Source organism: Lissotriton vulgaris, chromosome 1_1, assembly GCF_964263255.1.
Source record: "Lissotriton vulgaris chromosome 1_1, aLisVul1.2, whole genome shotgun sequence".
Classification (NCBI taxonomy): Eukaryota; Metazoa; Chordata; class Amphibia; order Caudata; family Salamandridae; genus Lissotriton; species Lissotriton vulgaris.
The window spans coordinates 1,022,850,134-1,022,869,748 of NC_141685.1; the positions used below are offsets into that span (position 1 = coordinate 1,022,850,134).

Consider the following 19,615-nt stretch of genomic DNA (forward strand, 5'->3'; position numbering starts at 1 on the left):
TTTGTGAGGAAAATTGAGGACATCAAGTGGGATTCGGACTTATGGCTCATCACATTAGACGTCACGTCTTTATACACGAGTATTAATCATCAAGACGGACTACGAGCCACAGAATTATTTTTGGGATTAAGACCAATCATCATGGCGGATCACAATCGTATGTTGTTATCTATGATTTCATTCTGTTTACATCATAATTTCTTTATGTTTAACAACAGATACTACCAGCAAGTCAGGGGTGTAGCCATGGGGGCCTGTTTCTCTCCCAGTTATGTCTGTCTCCATATGGGCTACTGGGAGAGACAGGTCCTCTTTGGCGAACACTCTGACATTGCTAGGCGGTCCATTTTACGGTGGTATCGTTTTATAGACGATGTGTTCCTAGTCTGAAAGGGCACTCGTCTAGAAGCTGAGCACTTTGTTGAAATGTTGAATTGAAACGATTACAACTTGAAGTTTACCTCGACAATCAGTAGGGAACAGGTACATTTTCTAGACATGACAGTTTCACCTGGACGAGATAAACTTGAAACTAGGTTGTACCGAAAGCCAACGGCAGGAAATACAATACTCCATGCCAGTATCATCACCCTGCCCACCTCATACGCAGTATCCCGTATGGCGAGATGCTCCGTATTAGACGACTGAGCAGCACTGAAGCTCAATGCCATCTAGCTCAGCAAGCTAGTAGGACCAGATTTCTGGCGAGAGGGTATAATACTGCAGTGGTTGACAAGGCCATAACCAAAGCGAATGCCCTGTCACGAAGTGAAGCCTTGCAACGCAAGGTCACTGTCATGCCAACTACCTCCCAGGATCAAAAAGTGAGATTGATCTGGGCCTACAACAGGCAACATAGGGCGCTTAGTAAAATCATCTCTAAACACTGGGGCCTAATCAAATGTGATCCCGTTATAGGTGACAAAATCCCAGCTACACCATCAATCACCTATAGGAAAGCATATTCAATGCAAGATGCATTAGTCAAATCTAGCCAAGAGGTTTTATCACGGAAGAACTGGCTTGATAAGAGCAAAGGCTTCAGGAAGTGCTCTTCCTGTAAGGCATGCCAGCACGGGCTCAACAAAACCGAATATGTAGTCCCATTCACCCCCAATGCACGCAAGATCAAGAAACAACTGACTTGCAAGAGTGAATATGTGGTTTATGTGCTGGAGTGTCCGTGTGCCCTGCGGTATGTGGGTAGCACCAAGCTACAGGTGCACAAGAGGATACTCCAGCACATAAGGGCCATCAATACCAATGACTCGGCGTATCCGGTGGCCCGCCATTTCAAGGAGCACCACAACAATGATAGCACCCTTTTACGTTACTATGCTGTAGATTGTGTGGGCCCTTTAAGAAGAGGAGGAGACAGGGATGGTGCCCTTAGAAAACTGGAGACTAGGTACATACTGGAAATGGATAGTCGAGCCCCGGGGGGATTAAATTCCACGGAAGACTTTTACACTTGTCTCTGAATTACCAACATAGTGTACTTAGTGGTTCAGAACTATCCATCCCAAATTTATCCATCTAGTTCTTCTGCCAAGGTATCCAACTGGATATGAGCATATGACACTCTCTGTCCAATTTGATGATCAGTACATGTCTAGTGTTGCGTATGGTTTCAGTATGTAGTGCAGCCTAGGCTTAGGCTGCATGATGGTGTATCAAATGCCAAGTATAACATCTACAATGATAAAAGTATAATAACATAAAAAACAAAAATATACATAAAAAACTTTATAAAATGGTATGGAGAGAGAAAAGAAAAAAACGCACAAAAAATGTATTACACTACTTATTCTTATGTCAAATGCTGGAATGGTGTTGATCAATTTATGGTTACTTGCCTTAGTATGGAGGTATGGGAGGTGAGGTTGCGATGTTCTCCAAACTTAGTGGTTGGTTTACATCTCCTCTCCTCTCTATCCTCTAGCAGAACATAGACATATGATTGGCTAGTGCGTAAAATGGAGTCAGGATGCTGCGGTCCCGGTGTACAGGCATAATGCATTCATGCAGCCATATATTCTGATCACCTGAGGTCTCATCTTGTGTAAATAGTGTATGTTTGGTGTATATATATTAATTATGAATATTCATGTACATTCATGTTTTTATATGTATATATATATTTTTTCTACACCTGATTTTAACATGGTATTGTAGATCATGTATATAATTGTTATTTATTGGGATTACAATTATTTACACAACACTATTTGCACTTTACTGACGTGTTGTACATTGCCAATTTTGCACTGCATTTATAAATCTTTTAATCAGGGATTATCCCGTGATCTGTAACTTGTATTGTTAAAAATGACAGTATTGCATTAGCACTTTATTTACAGTTGTTTGCACATTGCGATATAAGTTAAAATCAGGGATTATCCCGAGATGTGTTTAGCAGTCAGCATTGAAATGTTGTCTATGTCTATGACACAAGGTATTTTGCACGTGACCATGTTCCACCAATGACTATACACTCTGACCGGCATTTGTACTTTAAAAGTTGCCTCCTCCCTTGCATGCGTCATGTGATCAAGGCCTCTGTGAAGGCCGAAACGTCATGCTGAGGTGTGCAGTCTTCCCGATTAAATAAAACACACTGCTCACCTGCACTCGGGTCTCCTCTCTTCTTCTGTGCTGTGGTATCCAGGATTGGGCTCCAGGCGAGAGTAAGCAGGGATTGTCTCATATATATATATATATATATATATATATATATATATATATATATATATATATATATATATATATATATATATATATATATATATATATATATATATATATATATATATATATATATATATATATATATATATATATATATATATATATATATATATATATATATATATATATATATATATATATATATATATATATATATATATATATATATATATATATATATATATATATATATATATATATATATATATATATATATTAGCTCAGATACACAAAGAGTTGGTTGAAGACCATGGACATCTAAAAGGGAGTGGATTCGTGGCGGAGGCAACCACCCTCCACGGATTAAATCGAACGATGTAGGTTCACCTTGGGAATGCCAGTTGTTGTTTCTGTCCCAAGAAGAAAAACCAACGAATCCCACATTGCTGGCAAGAGGTACTTTATTCAAGTGAAGGTCACAGCAGCGCTAACAGATCTGTTACAGATACAACAACTGGCATTCCCAAGGTGAACCTACACAGATATATATATCCTTTTTCCCACCCCTCTAATTGGCGGACTTTCCAGCTGCCTCTGATTATGCCTGCAGTTGACTACAGGACCAGTGGAGGTCTTCCCATAATGAGGGAAGCTGGTACCCTCACACCCTCTGAGGACCAGTTGGGGTAACAATTGGACTTCTGCACCCAGAAGGAGAAAAGCACCAGAGGACAGGGTGGGCCAGGGGACTGCGACTGGGAAGGGCCAGAAAAGTAGAGAAAGAGGGGATAGCACAGTAAGCTCTATGTGGTTTGAAAAAAAATATATATACGTTTTTAGGCTGACTCTGCATAGGACATCCACACAAGTGAGGAATTCTTTTTATCGGGAGACCAAGGGGAACACTGGGTGGTAGGAAATTTGTGCTGGGGCAGTGATCCCAGTGTGAAATGTAAGGAAAATGTGATTACGTTTTAGCTACATTTGAGGGTTGCAGGCGATTCTGGGAAAGAAAGCGTTGGGGGATCCACACCTCTCTAGACTCCCCTGATGTCTAGTTTTCAGAAAGGTCTGGGTTTGGTAGGTTTCCCAAGATGCCCACCGAGCCCCGGACAAAAAACCCAGGTGACTCCCTCGCAAAACCAGGTCTTTTTGTGACTGATAATTTTGAAGTCTCCACAGTACGTTTTGGGCGATTTCTTGTCGTGGGCACTAAGCCTTTCGACACATGGGCGGTATCACTTATCAGGATTCTTGAGGGAATTGCTGGGAGGGTGGAAGTTAGTGGCTCCCCGCAGATTTCAGAACTTTCCAGCACAGAAATGTGTGGTAAAAGGTGTTTTCTTTTTTGTTTTTACAATGTTTGAGGTTTTCAAGGGATTCTGGGTAACAGAACCTGGTGAGAGCCACACAGGTCACCCCATCCGAGATTCCCCTGGGTGTCCAGTTCCACAAATGTGCAGGATTGATGGGTTTCCCTAGGTGCCGGCTGATCTAGGACCCAAAATCCACAGCCAGGCAAATTGCAAAAAAAGGGTCAGTTTTCACTGGAAAAATGTGATGTGTCCATGTTGCATTTTGGGCGGCTTCCTTTCGCTGGCACTAAGCCTACCCACACAAGTGAGGTACCATTTTTATCGGGAGACTAGTGGGTGGTACTGTGTTTTTTTGGGTCATGATCCAAATATAAGGTGGACAACAAAAAGGAGGCTGGGCTGTTCCTAAAAGATGAAGAAAGGGACGGTCACTAAGGTACAAGGGATAGTGCTCAAAGGAGAGCTAGCCCTGGGTGTCCATTGTGTTGGATAAGTGTCATGCTTCATCATAGGCAATGCTCCTCGTTGGGTAGGCGGTGCAATACCCAACGGGCACACCTCATAGAGGGGCTCTTTATCGGAGATCTTTTATCCAACTGCCTATGGGTGAAGTGTGGGTGAGGGGCCAGAACAGAGTAGATGGTGTGGGTAAGGATAAAATGAGGCACAAGGTACCGGAAAACAATTTTATTATGGTGGTCCTCTGCCGCAAATAAAATCAAGGATAGTCTGTAATTCGCTGGAACTTAGGTTTCCAGAAGCGATACAGTACTAAGATGTGAAGGGTGTGGTCAACATGTTTCTCGCTCAAAGTTCATTAACTGCGATTCTTTAGGACCTAATATATCAAAACTACTATCTACAGAAACATGATCTACAAGAGTATCAATTTACATAAAGCACATAAGTCGTACTACCTGTTCAACACCTGCTCTTGCCTAATAGTTAGAGTAAAAAGGTGTCAACAGTATCCGGTAGGTCTGACATCAGGAGAGAAGCCATTTTGAATGAGGTTTCTGCAGCCTGTGTCAATGTGGGTCACGCCTACCCCTTGATACCGGGTCCGGATATAAGGTTGCCAAAGATATTTCCACCAGCCTTATGCAGATTTGTAAATGACAGTGTAGTATTAGGTAGTGTGTTTGTAATAAATGTATTTTTCCTTTTCTAAAGAAAAAGCACAGACTGAACCATCATTTATTGATTATTATTAATGTGTGCCATCAAATGGTGATTACTAGCCCACACCACCTCCCCTTAGTGGACCTTGGACTGCTCTGCTTTGCTACCCTGAGAGAGTCAAGCGCTACAATGAGGTGTTGGGTCGCCAGTGAAGGGGTGAATGTGGACCCATTACATGAGCAGGCCGCACAACCAACAGCCTGTTTCCTTGCACGGATCAATCAAGGGTTTATTAGAGGACGACAAATGAGTGATAGCGTAAATAAGGTGCTATATCTTACGGATATTGTAGGGTTGTCTTAAAATGTACAGGAGACATGTTAACAGGAGGAGCTCTAGGAAAAATGCTTAAAATTTGGATCATAGCAGCTATCACTCATCAACGGCTCAAAATAAAGAGTTGATGGACAGTGATGGGGAAAAGTAAACATACAACAGATGTACTCAGTGCTGTTTATGCTGTAACACCCGACACATCATATCTGAGAAAACCAACAGGCTATGTGGGTCAAATTGGGAAGAAATACATTTAAGCCTACGAGGTCTTCCGATGATATCTCATACAGAACCTAGCTCCTCTATCATTGAGTTATTGCAGAAATCAGGTGTGTGTAGCTTCAAAATGCCAATGAGTTGGAGGGACTAGCACGAACCTTAGCCCCAATAGGTTAAGATGATTGCACTATGCCACCTCACTGACGCGGCATGGTGTGCAAAATAACGAAGGACTGGAATGTGGCCAATTGATTCAAGCATTCAACCCATCACTTTTTGTAGACTTCAGTGCAACGCCCTAGGTGCGAAGGGAATTGCTCACTGTTCCAGTGGAACAATGCTACACCTGGCTGAAAAGTCCAATATTAGTCTTGGGCTGCTTGTTGTTTGGTTCAGGAGGACATGATCTAGTTGTTCAGGCAGCATCCTTTTGAGGCAGGGTCAAGACTAACGTGCATGTGCCTGGGTCTAAACGGAGGTGCTGTGATGTGCAAAATAATAAAGAACTGGAATGTAGCCACAGTAATTACTAGTGAGCAACATTGCAAGCATTCCACCCATCACCATTTTGTATGTCGCATTCAAAGGGACCAAGGTGGCCACTCAAAATTTGAGGTGGAGCTGGTGACAGCCTGCAGGAAACCATGCACAGGATTCTAAAGATTTGCACAGGACCATAAAATGGTATATAAATATCTGGTACCACCACATAACATTGTGGGTGGGGAGGAGAGCATTGATTAAGATGGTGTTTCTGCCAAATATCCTTTATGTTTATCAGACACTTACTTTAAAACTTCCTTTAAAACTATGAAGAGATGAAATTTGCAAGCTGCAGGAACTATGCAACTTCTGCAAATAAGAAGGAAAACAGCAAGGATAGGGGGTGACCACAGCTCTTCAAGCCCAAGGATTGGGTGGTCTTTCGTTGCATTGGGTTTAATACATAAGTGCTGGAAGCAACCAGGGGCTTATGGTTTTCAAGATCTGCTTGAGACGGCAGTCAAACTTTGCTAACCCTGCGCATGTATGGGATCCTCCGCTCTTTCCAGGAGATAGAAGTTCTATGCAGTAAGGGAGACAGAACTGGTGGTGCAGTTAGACAATGAGCAATGGGGAACAGCCTCCTTAAAATGAATAACTTTGCACCAGACGCTTGAGCAAGAATCTGTGCTTATGATTTTATACAGGGGGGACTTGAGACTAGAGCAGATACACACCCTAGGCAGATCTCGATTGCATTCCTGTTAGAGCTGAGCAGAGCACACTGTGTGGCCCTGTCTGGCGAAGTGTTTAACGAACGTACTAGATGAAGTACAAAAGGTGACAGGTGGTCAGTTGGTAGGTAATCTGGAGATGGTGCTACTGTGCTGCCCGTTAATAGTAGTGCACGCACTAAACTAATGTACAAGTAAAATCAATTCATATGTTCATGGCTACCAAAATATTAATTTTAGCCATGTGGGGGGTCAGCTCTGTCCCACATCCCTGGATCTGTAGCAGATCTGGAATTAAAGAATGGAACAGCATGCACACAGCACTCTGTTAAGGAGCAAAGATCATAGCACAATGCAGCTTCCACTGACTACATACCTTGCAATAGGTTTTAGGGATCTGTGCTGTCCCAAGAGATTGAGACTGCAATAAATGATAGCGGAATACTAACTGGACATCAGAGGATGACACAAAAATGTCTCTAAAGATTGGAGGCAGACACTGGGCTATGGACCTCAAACTCTGGAACATGTTAGAATGGGCTGAGGAAAAGACAAAGGGAAGCTGAAAGTTGCGGTGGCTGACTAGTTGCTAGAGTAACGTTTGTACAGGTCAAAGTGCAAATGTGTTTTCCAGGTGGGAACATTACCTAACTGTAGTACAGTTCTAACAAAAAGCCTGAAACCAAAAGTGCTTGAATCGAATAGAGGCTTTTAGTAGACCTTTAAAATTTCATTCCTGAACTGGGAAGTTTTCTGCACGAGGACAAAGTATCTGATGATTAGTGTCTCAGAATCAAAATACATTTTTGCAAGAGTTTTGAAAATTCTGGTCATGAACCTAAAACCTGGCAATGACAAAACAATTCCTATTCCAAAACGTAAGCCATTTTATTTTTTGCAAGTGCACTGTGTTGATTATTTGAATTGGGAAAGTGTAATGAGAGAACACAATCAAGGATAACTAGGATAGGACTACTTGGAGCCTTGCATTTTAATTCCCAGGTTGAATAGCCAAGCCTTCAGCGGACTATGAAACATAAGGAAGCAGGACTGAGTGCAGACAGCAAGAACAAGAGCTGTTGTAGCAATATTCTACAATGTATTATGTCTAGACAATCAATTAGTGGAGTGAGGATTATAAACTCACTTTGCGTGTACTGTACCGATACACAACAGTTCTGAAATCTATACTACTATTATAAAGCGAGAACTGGGAACCTTTGAGGCAGGTAAACTCCAGAAGTACAGCACCAATCAGAACACACAATACACCGTTGGAAAGGGGAGTTTGAGGAGATGGACATAGACTATACATCTGGCCACCATATAAATTACAAACGTCAAACAACATTAGGGGTAAAGTAGTCCCTTGTGGGCGTTGGCGTGTCGGAGGCGTGTGCGTTCAGGGACGCATGCAGCCTGACAGCGTTGTCCGCGTAGAAAAAACATGGGCGTGTGGGTGGGCGTGTGCGTTCACTGGTGCATGCAGCCTGACAACGTTGTCTGGGTAAAAAACATTTAGGTGGGCGTGTGGGTGGGCGGGTGTTCAGAGACCACAATGCAGATGCCCACACACAACAACGCTAAACAGCACGCACACCTCACGACGTGCACTAACGCTAATCTCACTGTGATGAGATTAGCGTTCGTGCACGTTGTGACGTCTGCGTGCCCTTCAGCGTTGTTGTGTGTGGGCATCTGCATTGTAAGACGCCTGCTTCATTGTAAAGCGCGGAGGGAGTGTCGCGTTCGGTAACGTTTCACATCCTTCGCCTGCTTCATTGTAAAGCGCGGAGGAGGGGAGAGGGGAGGGGGGGGTGCGGGTAGCGTTTGGTAACGTTTGCAGTCGGCGTTTCGTCACTTCTCACTCAGCCAGGTCCTGCCATTCACTGCTGCACAAGCGGACACACCAAAGGACTCAACAAGTCTAGGCACAGATGAAGTACAAAGGTAAAAGACGACGTGCAATATCTTTGGGGAAAAACGCCTCTACCTCATTACACAATTTTTAGAAACAAACACCATTGCACACATTCTCTTTATTCCCCGGACAAAAACCGGGACGGGCTGCTAGTAAATATATAAAGGCACTTAGTTGAACCGTAACCATATGGCATATTAGTTTAAGTTGTGGAAAACAAAGGTCACTGCCTGGAAAAAACTCTCTTGAGAGCAAGGATTTTGGTTTACAAGAGTTATTAACAGGGTGCAGAGACAGGCATATTAAATCAAGCAACCAAAAGAGACAATGAGCTGCCAATCTCCACACTAAGGAGGAGTTTTTTTGGGTTATCACTCAACAGATAAAGGAGAAGCAAGGCTAGAGATACTTACAGCAGTCCGCGTGGGAAACACACAGTCGAACATGTCACATCCGAGGGCCACGCACACCACTAAGTCGGTTGCGTACCTGAAGGAGCACCAAGAAGAAAGAAAGTGCATTACAAGTTCTGCTCCTTAGGCAGATGAGCTATATCATTTTAAACAACTCTATACATGTTTTTAAACCTTGCTGCATCTTAAATTCTGCTCCTACATCTTTATCCCCATTCCTGTCCATAAGAATACACAATGCAAGCAGCTTTGCTTTCTGACGGACAAGCACCACAAATTATTGGTGGAGAGTTCTTGTATCAACATGTAGGTGAAAGCGAGAGGCATCTTAGGGTAGGTTAAACAGATATAGCCAAAAGTATTTTATTTTCTGCCTAAAAAACAGTACTGATTTTAAGTGTCTAGCATGACAACAGGATAGGGAAGCAGAATGACAAAGCTAACAGGCCTCACCTTTCAAAGGCAATAGCCAAACTTTTTGCTTTGTCATTGCTTGTAGGTGATGCTGAAAAGCTTCAGCAGAAGCAAAAAAATAATAATAAAAATTGTTTCTGATACCAAATAGTATTGGCAAAAAAAAGCCAAATCAGAATCATGATGTATGCGGGAACCTGAATCATGACGCTGCCGCAGACTTTTTTTATTTTTAGTTACCTATCTAAGATGGCGGACATTGGGGAAAGCAGCATATGGAGCAACAAGCAAGAAAATATATGCACTTCCAGTTAAAATATATGCTCTTACAGCTAAAAACTGGAAAAAAGTAGTTCTCTCAATGTAAGCACTCCAAGGATACAAGTAATCCAATCAAAAGCATGGTAAACTAGCATTGGCATAGCCATTAGGTCTCGCCTTTGGAACTTATAAGTGTTTAGTCAGAGCTATTAGCTTAGCCAGTGTATTTAAGCTATGTTGTAAAGTAGTGTGGCTGTTGTGCAGCATGTTGCAAAGTTGTGATAACAAGCATCATAAGCATTTTTGTTACCTTATATATAATTATAGCAGAAAACATATAAATATGTCCACAAGACCTAGGCTAGCATGAATCCAGTGGCACAGTGAGCAAGGAACCCACATCTGGGCATACCCATCCCACTTAGGGGTAGAAGTGCTACGCAAACAAATGATGGACGAAATGCTGAATAAATTATACATTCACCCCCAGTCAAGAGATCTGGGTTAAATCCATCATTTTTTGCTGACCAAGTCATCCCAGTTTAGACTATATGCAAATCAGTCTTTATCCTGCTTCTCATGGGAACAGTCCAGACCAAACTGCCAAGCCAGGTCCTCCCTGGACCGGAAACATCTTCATAGCAGCAAGACGCCTATTTTGGGTACCAGTGTGTTATATAAATCCTCAAATCAGTCAATCACCTTAAAACTGCGGAGGACACCAAGGGGCCAAGAGCTTGGAAGTCTAGCAGGGGGAAATGCTAGGTGCGAGCACATTGCACTATAGTCATTGAATCTACACAGCACCATGAGGAGGGTGGCCTGGAACCACTCCTTGGATGTCAAGTTCTGTAGTTCAAATACCCCTTCCATACTTGGTTACTCCCAGAAGGGGATTGGGCTTTGTGTACTAGTGGATGGGAAGAGGGGAGCTTGGCACAGTGGATAACAAGGCTGGGGCTAGGAGGATACTCGAGGCTGCTACAGATCATTTTGGAAACATACTGCATGGTTAAGTAGCATGGGAATAATTGTGAGAAGGGTCAGACTGAGCAGAAGGCAACTCAAAAACTCAAGCACCATATTGTCGGAGAGCAAAGGTCCACCCAATCAGCACCCTGTGCACAGGCCCTTCTTAATCAAACCTACATTAAAGTAGGACATGACAAGCAGACTCGCATTAACTTCCAAGATGACATTGCACAATGCCAGTAGCTGTGGCACAGACTCTTAGTCACCCCTGACCCTCACTCAATAGCTATGATGTGCGCGCCCTTAGTTATGTGTACAGATACCGTCTGCTTCGGCTATGAGCTGTGCGCTGCAGCACAGTTAATGGTGCAGGAGTGTCACAGACAAAATGCACACACAGCTGTGTGTGTTTAATCTGTATCGTTTTAAGGTTTCATGTGCGCACATGTACCTTACCCTTTCTATGTTACGTGGAGATAAACATGTACATGATGTAAAACAGGAAATAAGCCTCTGTGCTCATTGTATGCCTTTGTCCCCTGCTCTTAGAAGCTCACAGGCAGTTATTGCGTACGTTTTTTAAAATAACCTGCAGGTGCAGACGTGAACCCGGCACATGCAGCCTTGAAAATTAGACTGGTCAAATTTCTATCTGTATTTCTGGAAAAACTTCGCATTCTACACAGTTAGAAAAACAAACTGCACAGCGTGCATGGAATGTATGCCCTATGGACAGTCGCAAAGTAATGTACATACATACGCACCTTATGGCACTTTTCGCATGGATATTTTTGCGAACATCTGGTAGCATCACACACCACCGAGTAAGACCTTGTTGGTACTTTTTGCATTTAGAAAGAATATGTTAATTGAATTACCTTTAGTGACTGTGGTAGTTCTGCCTATATGTCATTCTAGTTGCTGCAGATTGTATTTTAACCATGAATTTTAAAATGCGTCTATTTTTTTGTAATGGTTTTTAGTGAACGTTTTGCGAAGATTTTAATTAATCGTGCCATAAACTTGAAAACCATACATGCGATGTAAACGGACCGAACACCCACAAAAACACAAATGCATGGTTGCTCATTGAAATTCATAGTCGCACATCCATTTAATATGCCTGGTAAGCTCCTGAAAGGTTGGCCCATGCAGGTATGTAACCACTTCTATGTCTGTGTTTCAGTGCGCAATACTTTTCGGTGCACCAGAAGGCCCGAACGTCATTTAAGGTGTAGCAGCTGTTGCCCTTTGCATGCTGTTGGTACCCCGGACACTTAAAATCCCTTTTGTTTTTCTAGTTCCTTCTCCAGGCACTTTCATCAATCCTTTTGCAGTAAGTAGAAGGTTGTCAATCAAGGTGCTAAAAAAAATGATGTAGTATATTTGGAATTAAATTGTGTGATGCAGGGGGGAGGAGCTTAGCGCGCAACCAAGATGGTCACGTGAGCACAGTGCTCCCGAGACCCTCGCCGCCTCCCGCATATATATTGTCACTAATCCTGAAGACGACGGGTTATTAAGGACATAACCCTGCTGACATAAAAGCGGTTTCCAGGAATCTATTTAGACGCCGGGAACCAGACTTATTCCACTCCGAATGTTGACGGCCTACACCGTGGAGCAGCCAGGGACTCGAGTCCCCGTGATACCCAGGTGGTAGTTGAACAACAACGGCCAGTGGAAGTTGACTTGTGCCCTTGGGTGTACTTTCGGTTTCGTTTTAGGATTTTCCTATCGAAACCTGTCACCGCCTACCTCCGGTGGCCCATGGCCTAAACTTTGGATTGTATGGTCGCCTTTTGCATCTCGTATCAAGACTCTCCTAGGACTGACTTGAGGAGCCATTCTTACCAGGTCTCAGAGGCCCCTTCGGGGCACATCGCTCAACATGGTGGGCAAGCCAGACAGCGAGAAGCGGAAGACCAAAATCACACACCGAGGGGGCACCATTCAATCAAATGTTATGGATACCACAGTGGTGCTAGTAGAACTCTGGAAGAGACCGGAGATGGCTCCGCTGCAACGGATGATTTGACTTTGCGAGACGTCATGGGCCCCATTGCGAGCATGAAGACATCCATGGGCCAACAATATGAGACATTGGCTCTAAAGCTTGATACTGTGGCTATAGACGTCAACTTGATCAGGACTGACCTGGCGAAGACCAACGAAAAGGTCAAGTCTCTAGATATAAAGACCGCCAGCCTCACGACCGACATGTCCGATCTGCAAACAGAGGTTCGCAATCTACGGTCCTCCAACGACTTATTTGCCCGCCGGCTGGAAGATTTTGAAAGTCGAACAAGGCGCAATAACGTTCGTATCATCGGAGTTCCGGAGAAGTCCACCGAGTTGACCACAGACCTCCTCGTGGAGGACCTTATTCTGCATCATCTGGCCCCCAAGGGCCTCCGTAACTTTTTTCCTGTGGAACGTGCGCACAGAGTTCCGGGCGGGAAGCATAAACCAGGCGCTCCTCCACGGCCCATAATAGCTAGAATCTTCAATTTTAGAGATAGAGGCGCTATCCTGCAGGCGTCGCGGGCCAATGGCCCCACGAAATTTGAGAATGCTACGGTCAGCTTCTACCCAGACTTCACTCAATCCGTTCAGAAACAAAGGATGGGATTCTTGGGGGTGAAGCGTAGATTGAGAGACATGGGATTGAAGTATGCAATGCTTTTTCCTGCTCGGCTTCATGTTGAATACAATGAACGGACATTCTTCTTCGATCGGCATGAGAACGTTAGTGACTGGCTCGACACTCTGCCGACGCATCAAAACCGCCCGGAGCACTCGGGGGGGCGCAGAGGGTGGCTCGTTGGAACAATAGTGAGGAGTGGTAACCGGCCCGAGCAGTATACGGACCTCACAGCAGTGGTTTGATGACTTTTGTGTTTGTACATACAACTGTATATACCCAGAGGCGGTATGGGAGACGGGACTCTCCCTCCTTCCGGGGTTCTTTTTCTTCTTGTAGACTAGTTTTATGTCAGGGCGACAGGCACACTGCAAGTTGGGGTGGCTATTTAGTCTAACGCTGGGGTGCAGGGTGGGGGGGGGTGTTCAGGGGATTTCTTTGGGGGTGGGGGGGGACTTTGGTTCTTTTTTGTTTAGAGGCAATACATTGTTGTATATTCTGATTTTGGGGACCTGTTCGCTGTGGGGTGGAGCCTGCCGTCATTTCTGGGATGGGGGTAGGGGGTTGAGGGTACTATGTTGGAATGTTAACGGTTTGGGGGACAGGATAAAACGAGGAGTAGTATTACAGCCTTTGAGACGTCTTTCCCCTGATGTAGTATTATTGCAGGAAACGCACTTGATAGGAAACACGTGCCATGCAATGAATCGGCGAGGTTATCGTTTAGTTGCACATTCGGGATTCACTACTGGATCTAGGGGGGCGGGTATCCTAGTCAGGAGTTCCCTCCCCCTGGAATTGGATGATACAATTCTGGACGACAGGCGACGCTATGCCGCCATTACGGGCAGGTGGGAGGGGAAGACTATTTCCTTACTCTCGGTGTATGTTCCGCCAAGGTTGCAAACAATGACTTTTGCGGATTTGGGGAGGATAGTATTGGGACTCCCCGAGGGCATTTTAGTTATCGGTGGAGATTTCAACTCTGTTGTTTGTGGTAGGGAGGACCGCAGCCCTCCCAGGGATCTTGCGAGATCGCAGTCTTGGTTGGGTAACTTCTTGGAGACACTGGGTCTGGTTGATTGCTGGAGACGGATGCACCCTGGGCAGGCACAATACAGTTTTCACTCAGGTGCACATGGTAGCCTTGCTAGGCTTGATTATGTCCTTATGCCAGCAGCACAGGCCGTCTCAGTGAGGGAGATTAGGCACTTGGCCAGGGGTATTTCGGACCACTCCCCACTGTGGCTCTCTATTGATATACAGCTGGGAGAGGAAGGTGGAGTGGCCCCGATTAATCCCTGGCATCTTCGTAACCCTAAGACCCGGGCGGGCTTGGTCAAGTCTATAGATCAGTATTTCTCCGAAAATGTGGGGTCGGTATCCTCCTCAATCTCACTGTGGGAAGCCTTCAAGACGGTAATCTGTGGTCAAGCTCTGTCATTGATTGCTTGTGCAAAGAAAAGAAAGAATGAGGAGGTAGTACGGCTGGAGGCTGAAATAACTGAACTGGAGGGAGAATTGGAGTCTAGTATCACTCATGACAAGTTGCACGCTCTCAACCTCAAACAGCTTGACTATAGAGCCTTGGTGACTGATGCGGCTAAAGCCATGAGTCATGAGCAGCAGGGACGGCTATATGATATTGTAGATAAAGCGGGGAAGCTGATTGCCTGGTTGGATAGAAAGGAAAGATTGAGTCGTGTGGTTTCCGTGATTGAGAGAGCGGATGGAGTGCGAGTTGTGGACCCTGTGGAGATAGTGGAATGTTTCGCACACCACTTTCAAAAGGTATATGCGCCATTCTCAGACAGACCAGAGGAGGACTCGCATTTGTTGCTGCGAGATATCGCGCTGCCTTGTTTATCCGATTCTGACAGGGAGCTGATGGATGCGGCGTTTTCCGACGATGAAGTAGCGCTCGCCATCCGCTCCATTCGCTCTGGAAAATCTATGGGCCCGAATGATATCCCCATTGAGCTCTACAAGCTACGTCCAGACAAAATGGCGCCGTATCTCCGTGAGATGTTTCTGGAGTCGCGAGACGTTGGGTCCCTTCCCCATGACCAAAGACTTGCATCCATTGTTGTGATCCATAAGGAAGGGAAACCTCTGGACCAATGTACATCTTACAGACCGATATCACTTTTAAATGCAAAACCTAAAATTTTGGCAAAATTGCTGGCAAACCGACTAATAAAGGTGATCAGCGATTTGATACATCCAGATCAGTCTGGGTTTATTCCACATCGCAATACCGCACTGAACCTGCGTCGTCTTCATGGCGTCCTGGCGAGAGCGGAGTTGCTGCGTGAACCGGCCATCTTGGTCTCTTTGGATGCCATGATGGCCTTCGACACAGTGGAATGGCCATATCTGTGGGCCGCTCTCGCAAAGTTTGACTTTGGCCCAGGGTTTGTTGGTTGGGTTAAACTCCTTTATGAGGAACGACTGGCCCAGGTTGTGGTAAATGGCACGGTCTCGGAGAACTTTGTTCTCGGGAGGGGCACGCGACGGCGGTGCCCATTGTCTCCGTTGCTCTTCGCCCTTGCTTTGGAACCCCTAGCCGCTTGGCTGTGGTGGGAGCCATCGCTTAAGGGTATTAGGTGGACCCCTGATTTTGAAGATCGTATATCACTCTACGCAGATGATATTCTGCTGTACCTCACATCCCCCCGGAAGTCACTAATAGTATTGTTTGACGTGCTTAGCTCATTCGGGAGGAACTCTGGTCTTGTGATCAACTGGACTAAATCCTGTGTTTATGTCCTCACTGGGGATGTACCCACCCTGCCGCGTGTCTGCCCGATACAGGTATCACAGATCGGTTTTAAATATTTGGGGATTTTCATCTCACTTGACCCTGCTGTCCGATATGAACGTAACTTGCTTCCCCCCGCTCCGGCGGCTGAAATCCGACGTAGCGGCCTGGTGTGGCTTGCCGTTATCCCCTCTCGGGAGGGCGGCCCTTTTTACGATGATGTCTCTACCACGATTTCTATATGCCCTTCAAAACACACTTGATCTCGTACCAGCAAGTTATTTCCATGAGGTAGAGAGATTACAGAGGCAGTTGATATGGGGCGGGCGTCCTCGTATAGCCCAGGCGAAATGGACGCTGCCCTGGTACGACGGAGGCAATGCGCTACCGGACATCAAGCGCTATTACTGGGCATCTCAATTGTGCGCAATCAACCATGCCATGTATGGCCCCATGCCAAATCCCGCGTTTGAAATGGATCAGTGGCAGTTGCCGGGTGGAAACTACAACAGGGCGTTATACTCTAAATCGGTCTGTAGGAAGCTACTGGGACCCACTAGGATTGCGGTACGAGTGTGGCATAGTGCGAACGCAGCAATGGGGTGGTCGGATACATTGACCCGGGCGACCCCGCTCTACGTCGCTGAAAGATTGGGTAGCTTGTGGAAAACGAAGAGCTTCGAGAAGTGGGATCTCATAGGTATTAGTAGGGTCGGAGATCTTTGGATCAAAGATAGGATTAAGATCTTTGAGGAGCTACAGTTGGAATATGCGCCTAGTGACAAGGAGCTTTTCCGCTATATGCAGATCCGCCATGCGCTTTGTTCGGTTTTCCCGGCCGGGGCCACGATTCCGAAATCCTCTCCTCTCGAAGATCGGGTGCTGGACGGACACGTTCCGGACAGCACCATTTCTTTGATATACAAAAAACTAATTAACGACCGAACAGATTTACTTCTGAAGCTCCGGGAGGCTTGGACCAGCGATGGACTGGAATTGAATGATGAGGATTGACAGGCTGCGATATCCTCTCCTAAAGAGGTCGCGATCCCGGCCCGTCTCCGGCTGGTGCAATTAAAGATCCTACACCGGATTTATATAATGGGTCCCCGTCTACTCCGTATGGGTTATTCTGTGGATGGATTGTGTAAGCGTGGGTGTGGTTCAATGGGTTCTTTCCTCCATATCTTAAGGGAATGCCCAGAAGTGGTTGTGTTCTGGAACCGTGTGCATGCAGTTATGGAAGAGGTTACGGGAGTTTCGTTGTTACCCGAAGCCCGACGCTGTCTGCTGAATGTATGGGAACCAAATGATGATAATGTGGCACAGACTCAATGGGCTACCCTTGGGAACATGATAGCTAAAAGAGACATAGCACAATTGAGGGGGTCCCAAAGAGCACCCACGGTCATAGCGTGGAAAGAAAACATGGACTGGTGCATGTTCAGGGAAAAAACGGTGTATGTTGCTCGTGGCAGACCAAGGAAATGGGGTAAAATATGGGACCAATGGAATTCATACCGGGGGGAGGTGTGTACTCCTCCTTTTGTAGATACTCCGGAAATGTCGCAGTCCCCATAGCCGAGCATTCCTTATACTGTTTAGATCCTCGTTGACACTGCAGTCTACTTCCTCCCTGCCCCCCCCCACTTTTTTATTTATTATTGAAGCGTACATTGTTGCACGGCGTGGTTTCTTTCCCCCTGGAGCAGGCACTTACCGATATTGCTTATTTTGCCTCATTAGTCCTTGTTTATTTATTGTTTATAATTAGATTTCTATATATACCTAAAATATAAAACCTTAACTTCATCCTGTGCGAATATCCTATGATTCATACGAACTGTACGCTGAATCGCTGCCGGACCCCTGGGTTGTCGGCTGAAGAGCTGTGTTTTTTTTTACAATACCATGTTTACGTCTAATTTAAGTGGTGGGCGGCCCCTGTGGTTGTAGGTCCACGCTTGTACTGTTGCTGAAATGAACAATAAAGGTTTTTAAAAAAAAATAAAAAAAAAAAAAGAAGTGTGTTGCCACTTCTGCTACCTTGGGTATTGGGACACAAACAAACATACCCACCTCTCCTGCGATGAAAATGGGCGGGCACTAACTCGCACGCGCAAATGCTAAAAATCAGATTCATTATTAGTGTGTCTGTCCCCTTTCAGTTTCAAATCTTTATTTCGATCGTTTGATCATAAAAGATATACAACAATTAATCATTGTTAAAAATTTAAAAAGACTATTAAAACAGAAATTGCAGTGTATCAAAACAACAAATTTTCAGTGGTCCCCTGCCATCTTTACATATCGGGTTCTGACATACCACATTGCTGTTAAAAATTTAGCCAGGGCAAACACCGTTGACGGGGATAGGTCTGTTTTCAAAACTCTAAATGCAGGAAGGAAGGTTCTGAATCCCAGGCTTCTCAGTAGTGGGGCCAACCAGTATCGTCTGCTTTTGAAGTAGGCTGGGCAGAAGAAAATAACATGGACTTCGCTTTCTCTAGTTTGAGCACAAGCAGGAGAACTCGATGGGCAACCGTCCCGCCCACGCTTTAGTGAAGGTCTTTAGGGGAAGAGTCCCATACCTCCATTGCAAGAAGAGTTTCCTTGTTAGAGCAGGAGCCATGCCATCCAACACGCTTTCAAAGTTGTATGAGTCTTTAATTATCATGAAGGCATGCGTCAGGGAGCCCTCTCGGGCAGTTGCCAGGACTCGAGTAAGCATTTTTTCGTAGTAAACTCTGGAGAGTGCTTTACTTGAGATCCTGGTACTTATGCTACTTGTGCTTTCTGGGTGTAACCACAATTCTGTTAATCCGAGGGTCTCACATGTTGTCTTTATGTAATTTAGCCAAGGTATCTTGGCGGCGTTAGGTAGGGTTAGAAATTCCTGCAACTCAGATCGATAGGAAGTGAGGTCCTGACTGCTCCAAATGCGGCGCCAAAATGTTAGGGGCTTTAGCCCTAGTTCTTCTGTAATGGGCCTCAGAGCCAGATCCAATCTCAAGGGCATGAGTGGGGTACTTATTGGTAGGGCAGTGAGTTGTCTTATGAATTTATTTTCCGTCACCTGTAGATTGGAAGATGACGTGTGACCCCACATCTCTCCCCCGTAGGTAACACCACCCCGAGCCTGCATTTTATAAATTTGGATAGCGGGGGACAAAGGGCGAAAAGCGGATTTTGACGCAATTCTCATGATGCCCCCGCCTTCTGAGCTAACCTCATATTGGCTTTTATCCGGTGGGCCCCCCATGTTAAATTTTCATTTAGCGTTAGCCCCAGATACTCAATAGTATATACCCTTTCCAGCCGCACTGAACCA

At 45.1% G+C, this 19,615-nt stretch overlaps 1 protein-coding gene across 1 annotated transcript in view; it reads right to left on the reverse strand.

The window, feature by feature from the left end:
* QTRT1 (queuine tRNA-ribosyltransferase catalytic subunit 1) overlaps positions 1-19,615 on the reverse strand; it is a 325,564-nt gene that overhangs the window by 199,624 nt on the left and 106,325 nt on the right. Inside the window, exon 7 of the mRNA XM_086961633.1 lies at positions 9,233-9,308. Within this exon, the coding sequence (XP_086817759.1) occupies positions 9,233-9,308 (76 nt within the window). The remainder of the gene's footprint in view (positions 1-9,232; positions 9,309-19,615) is intronic.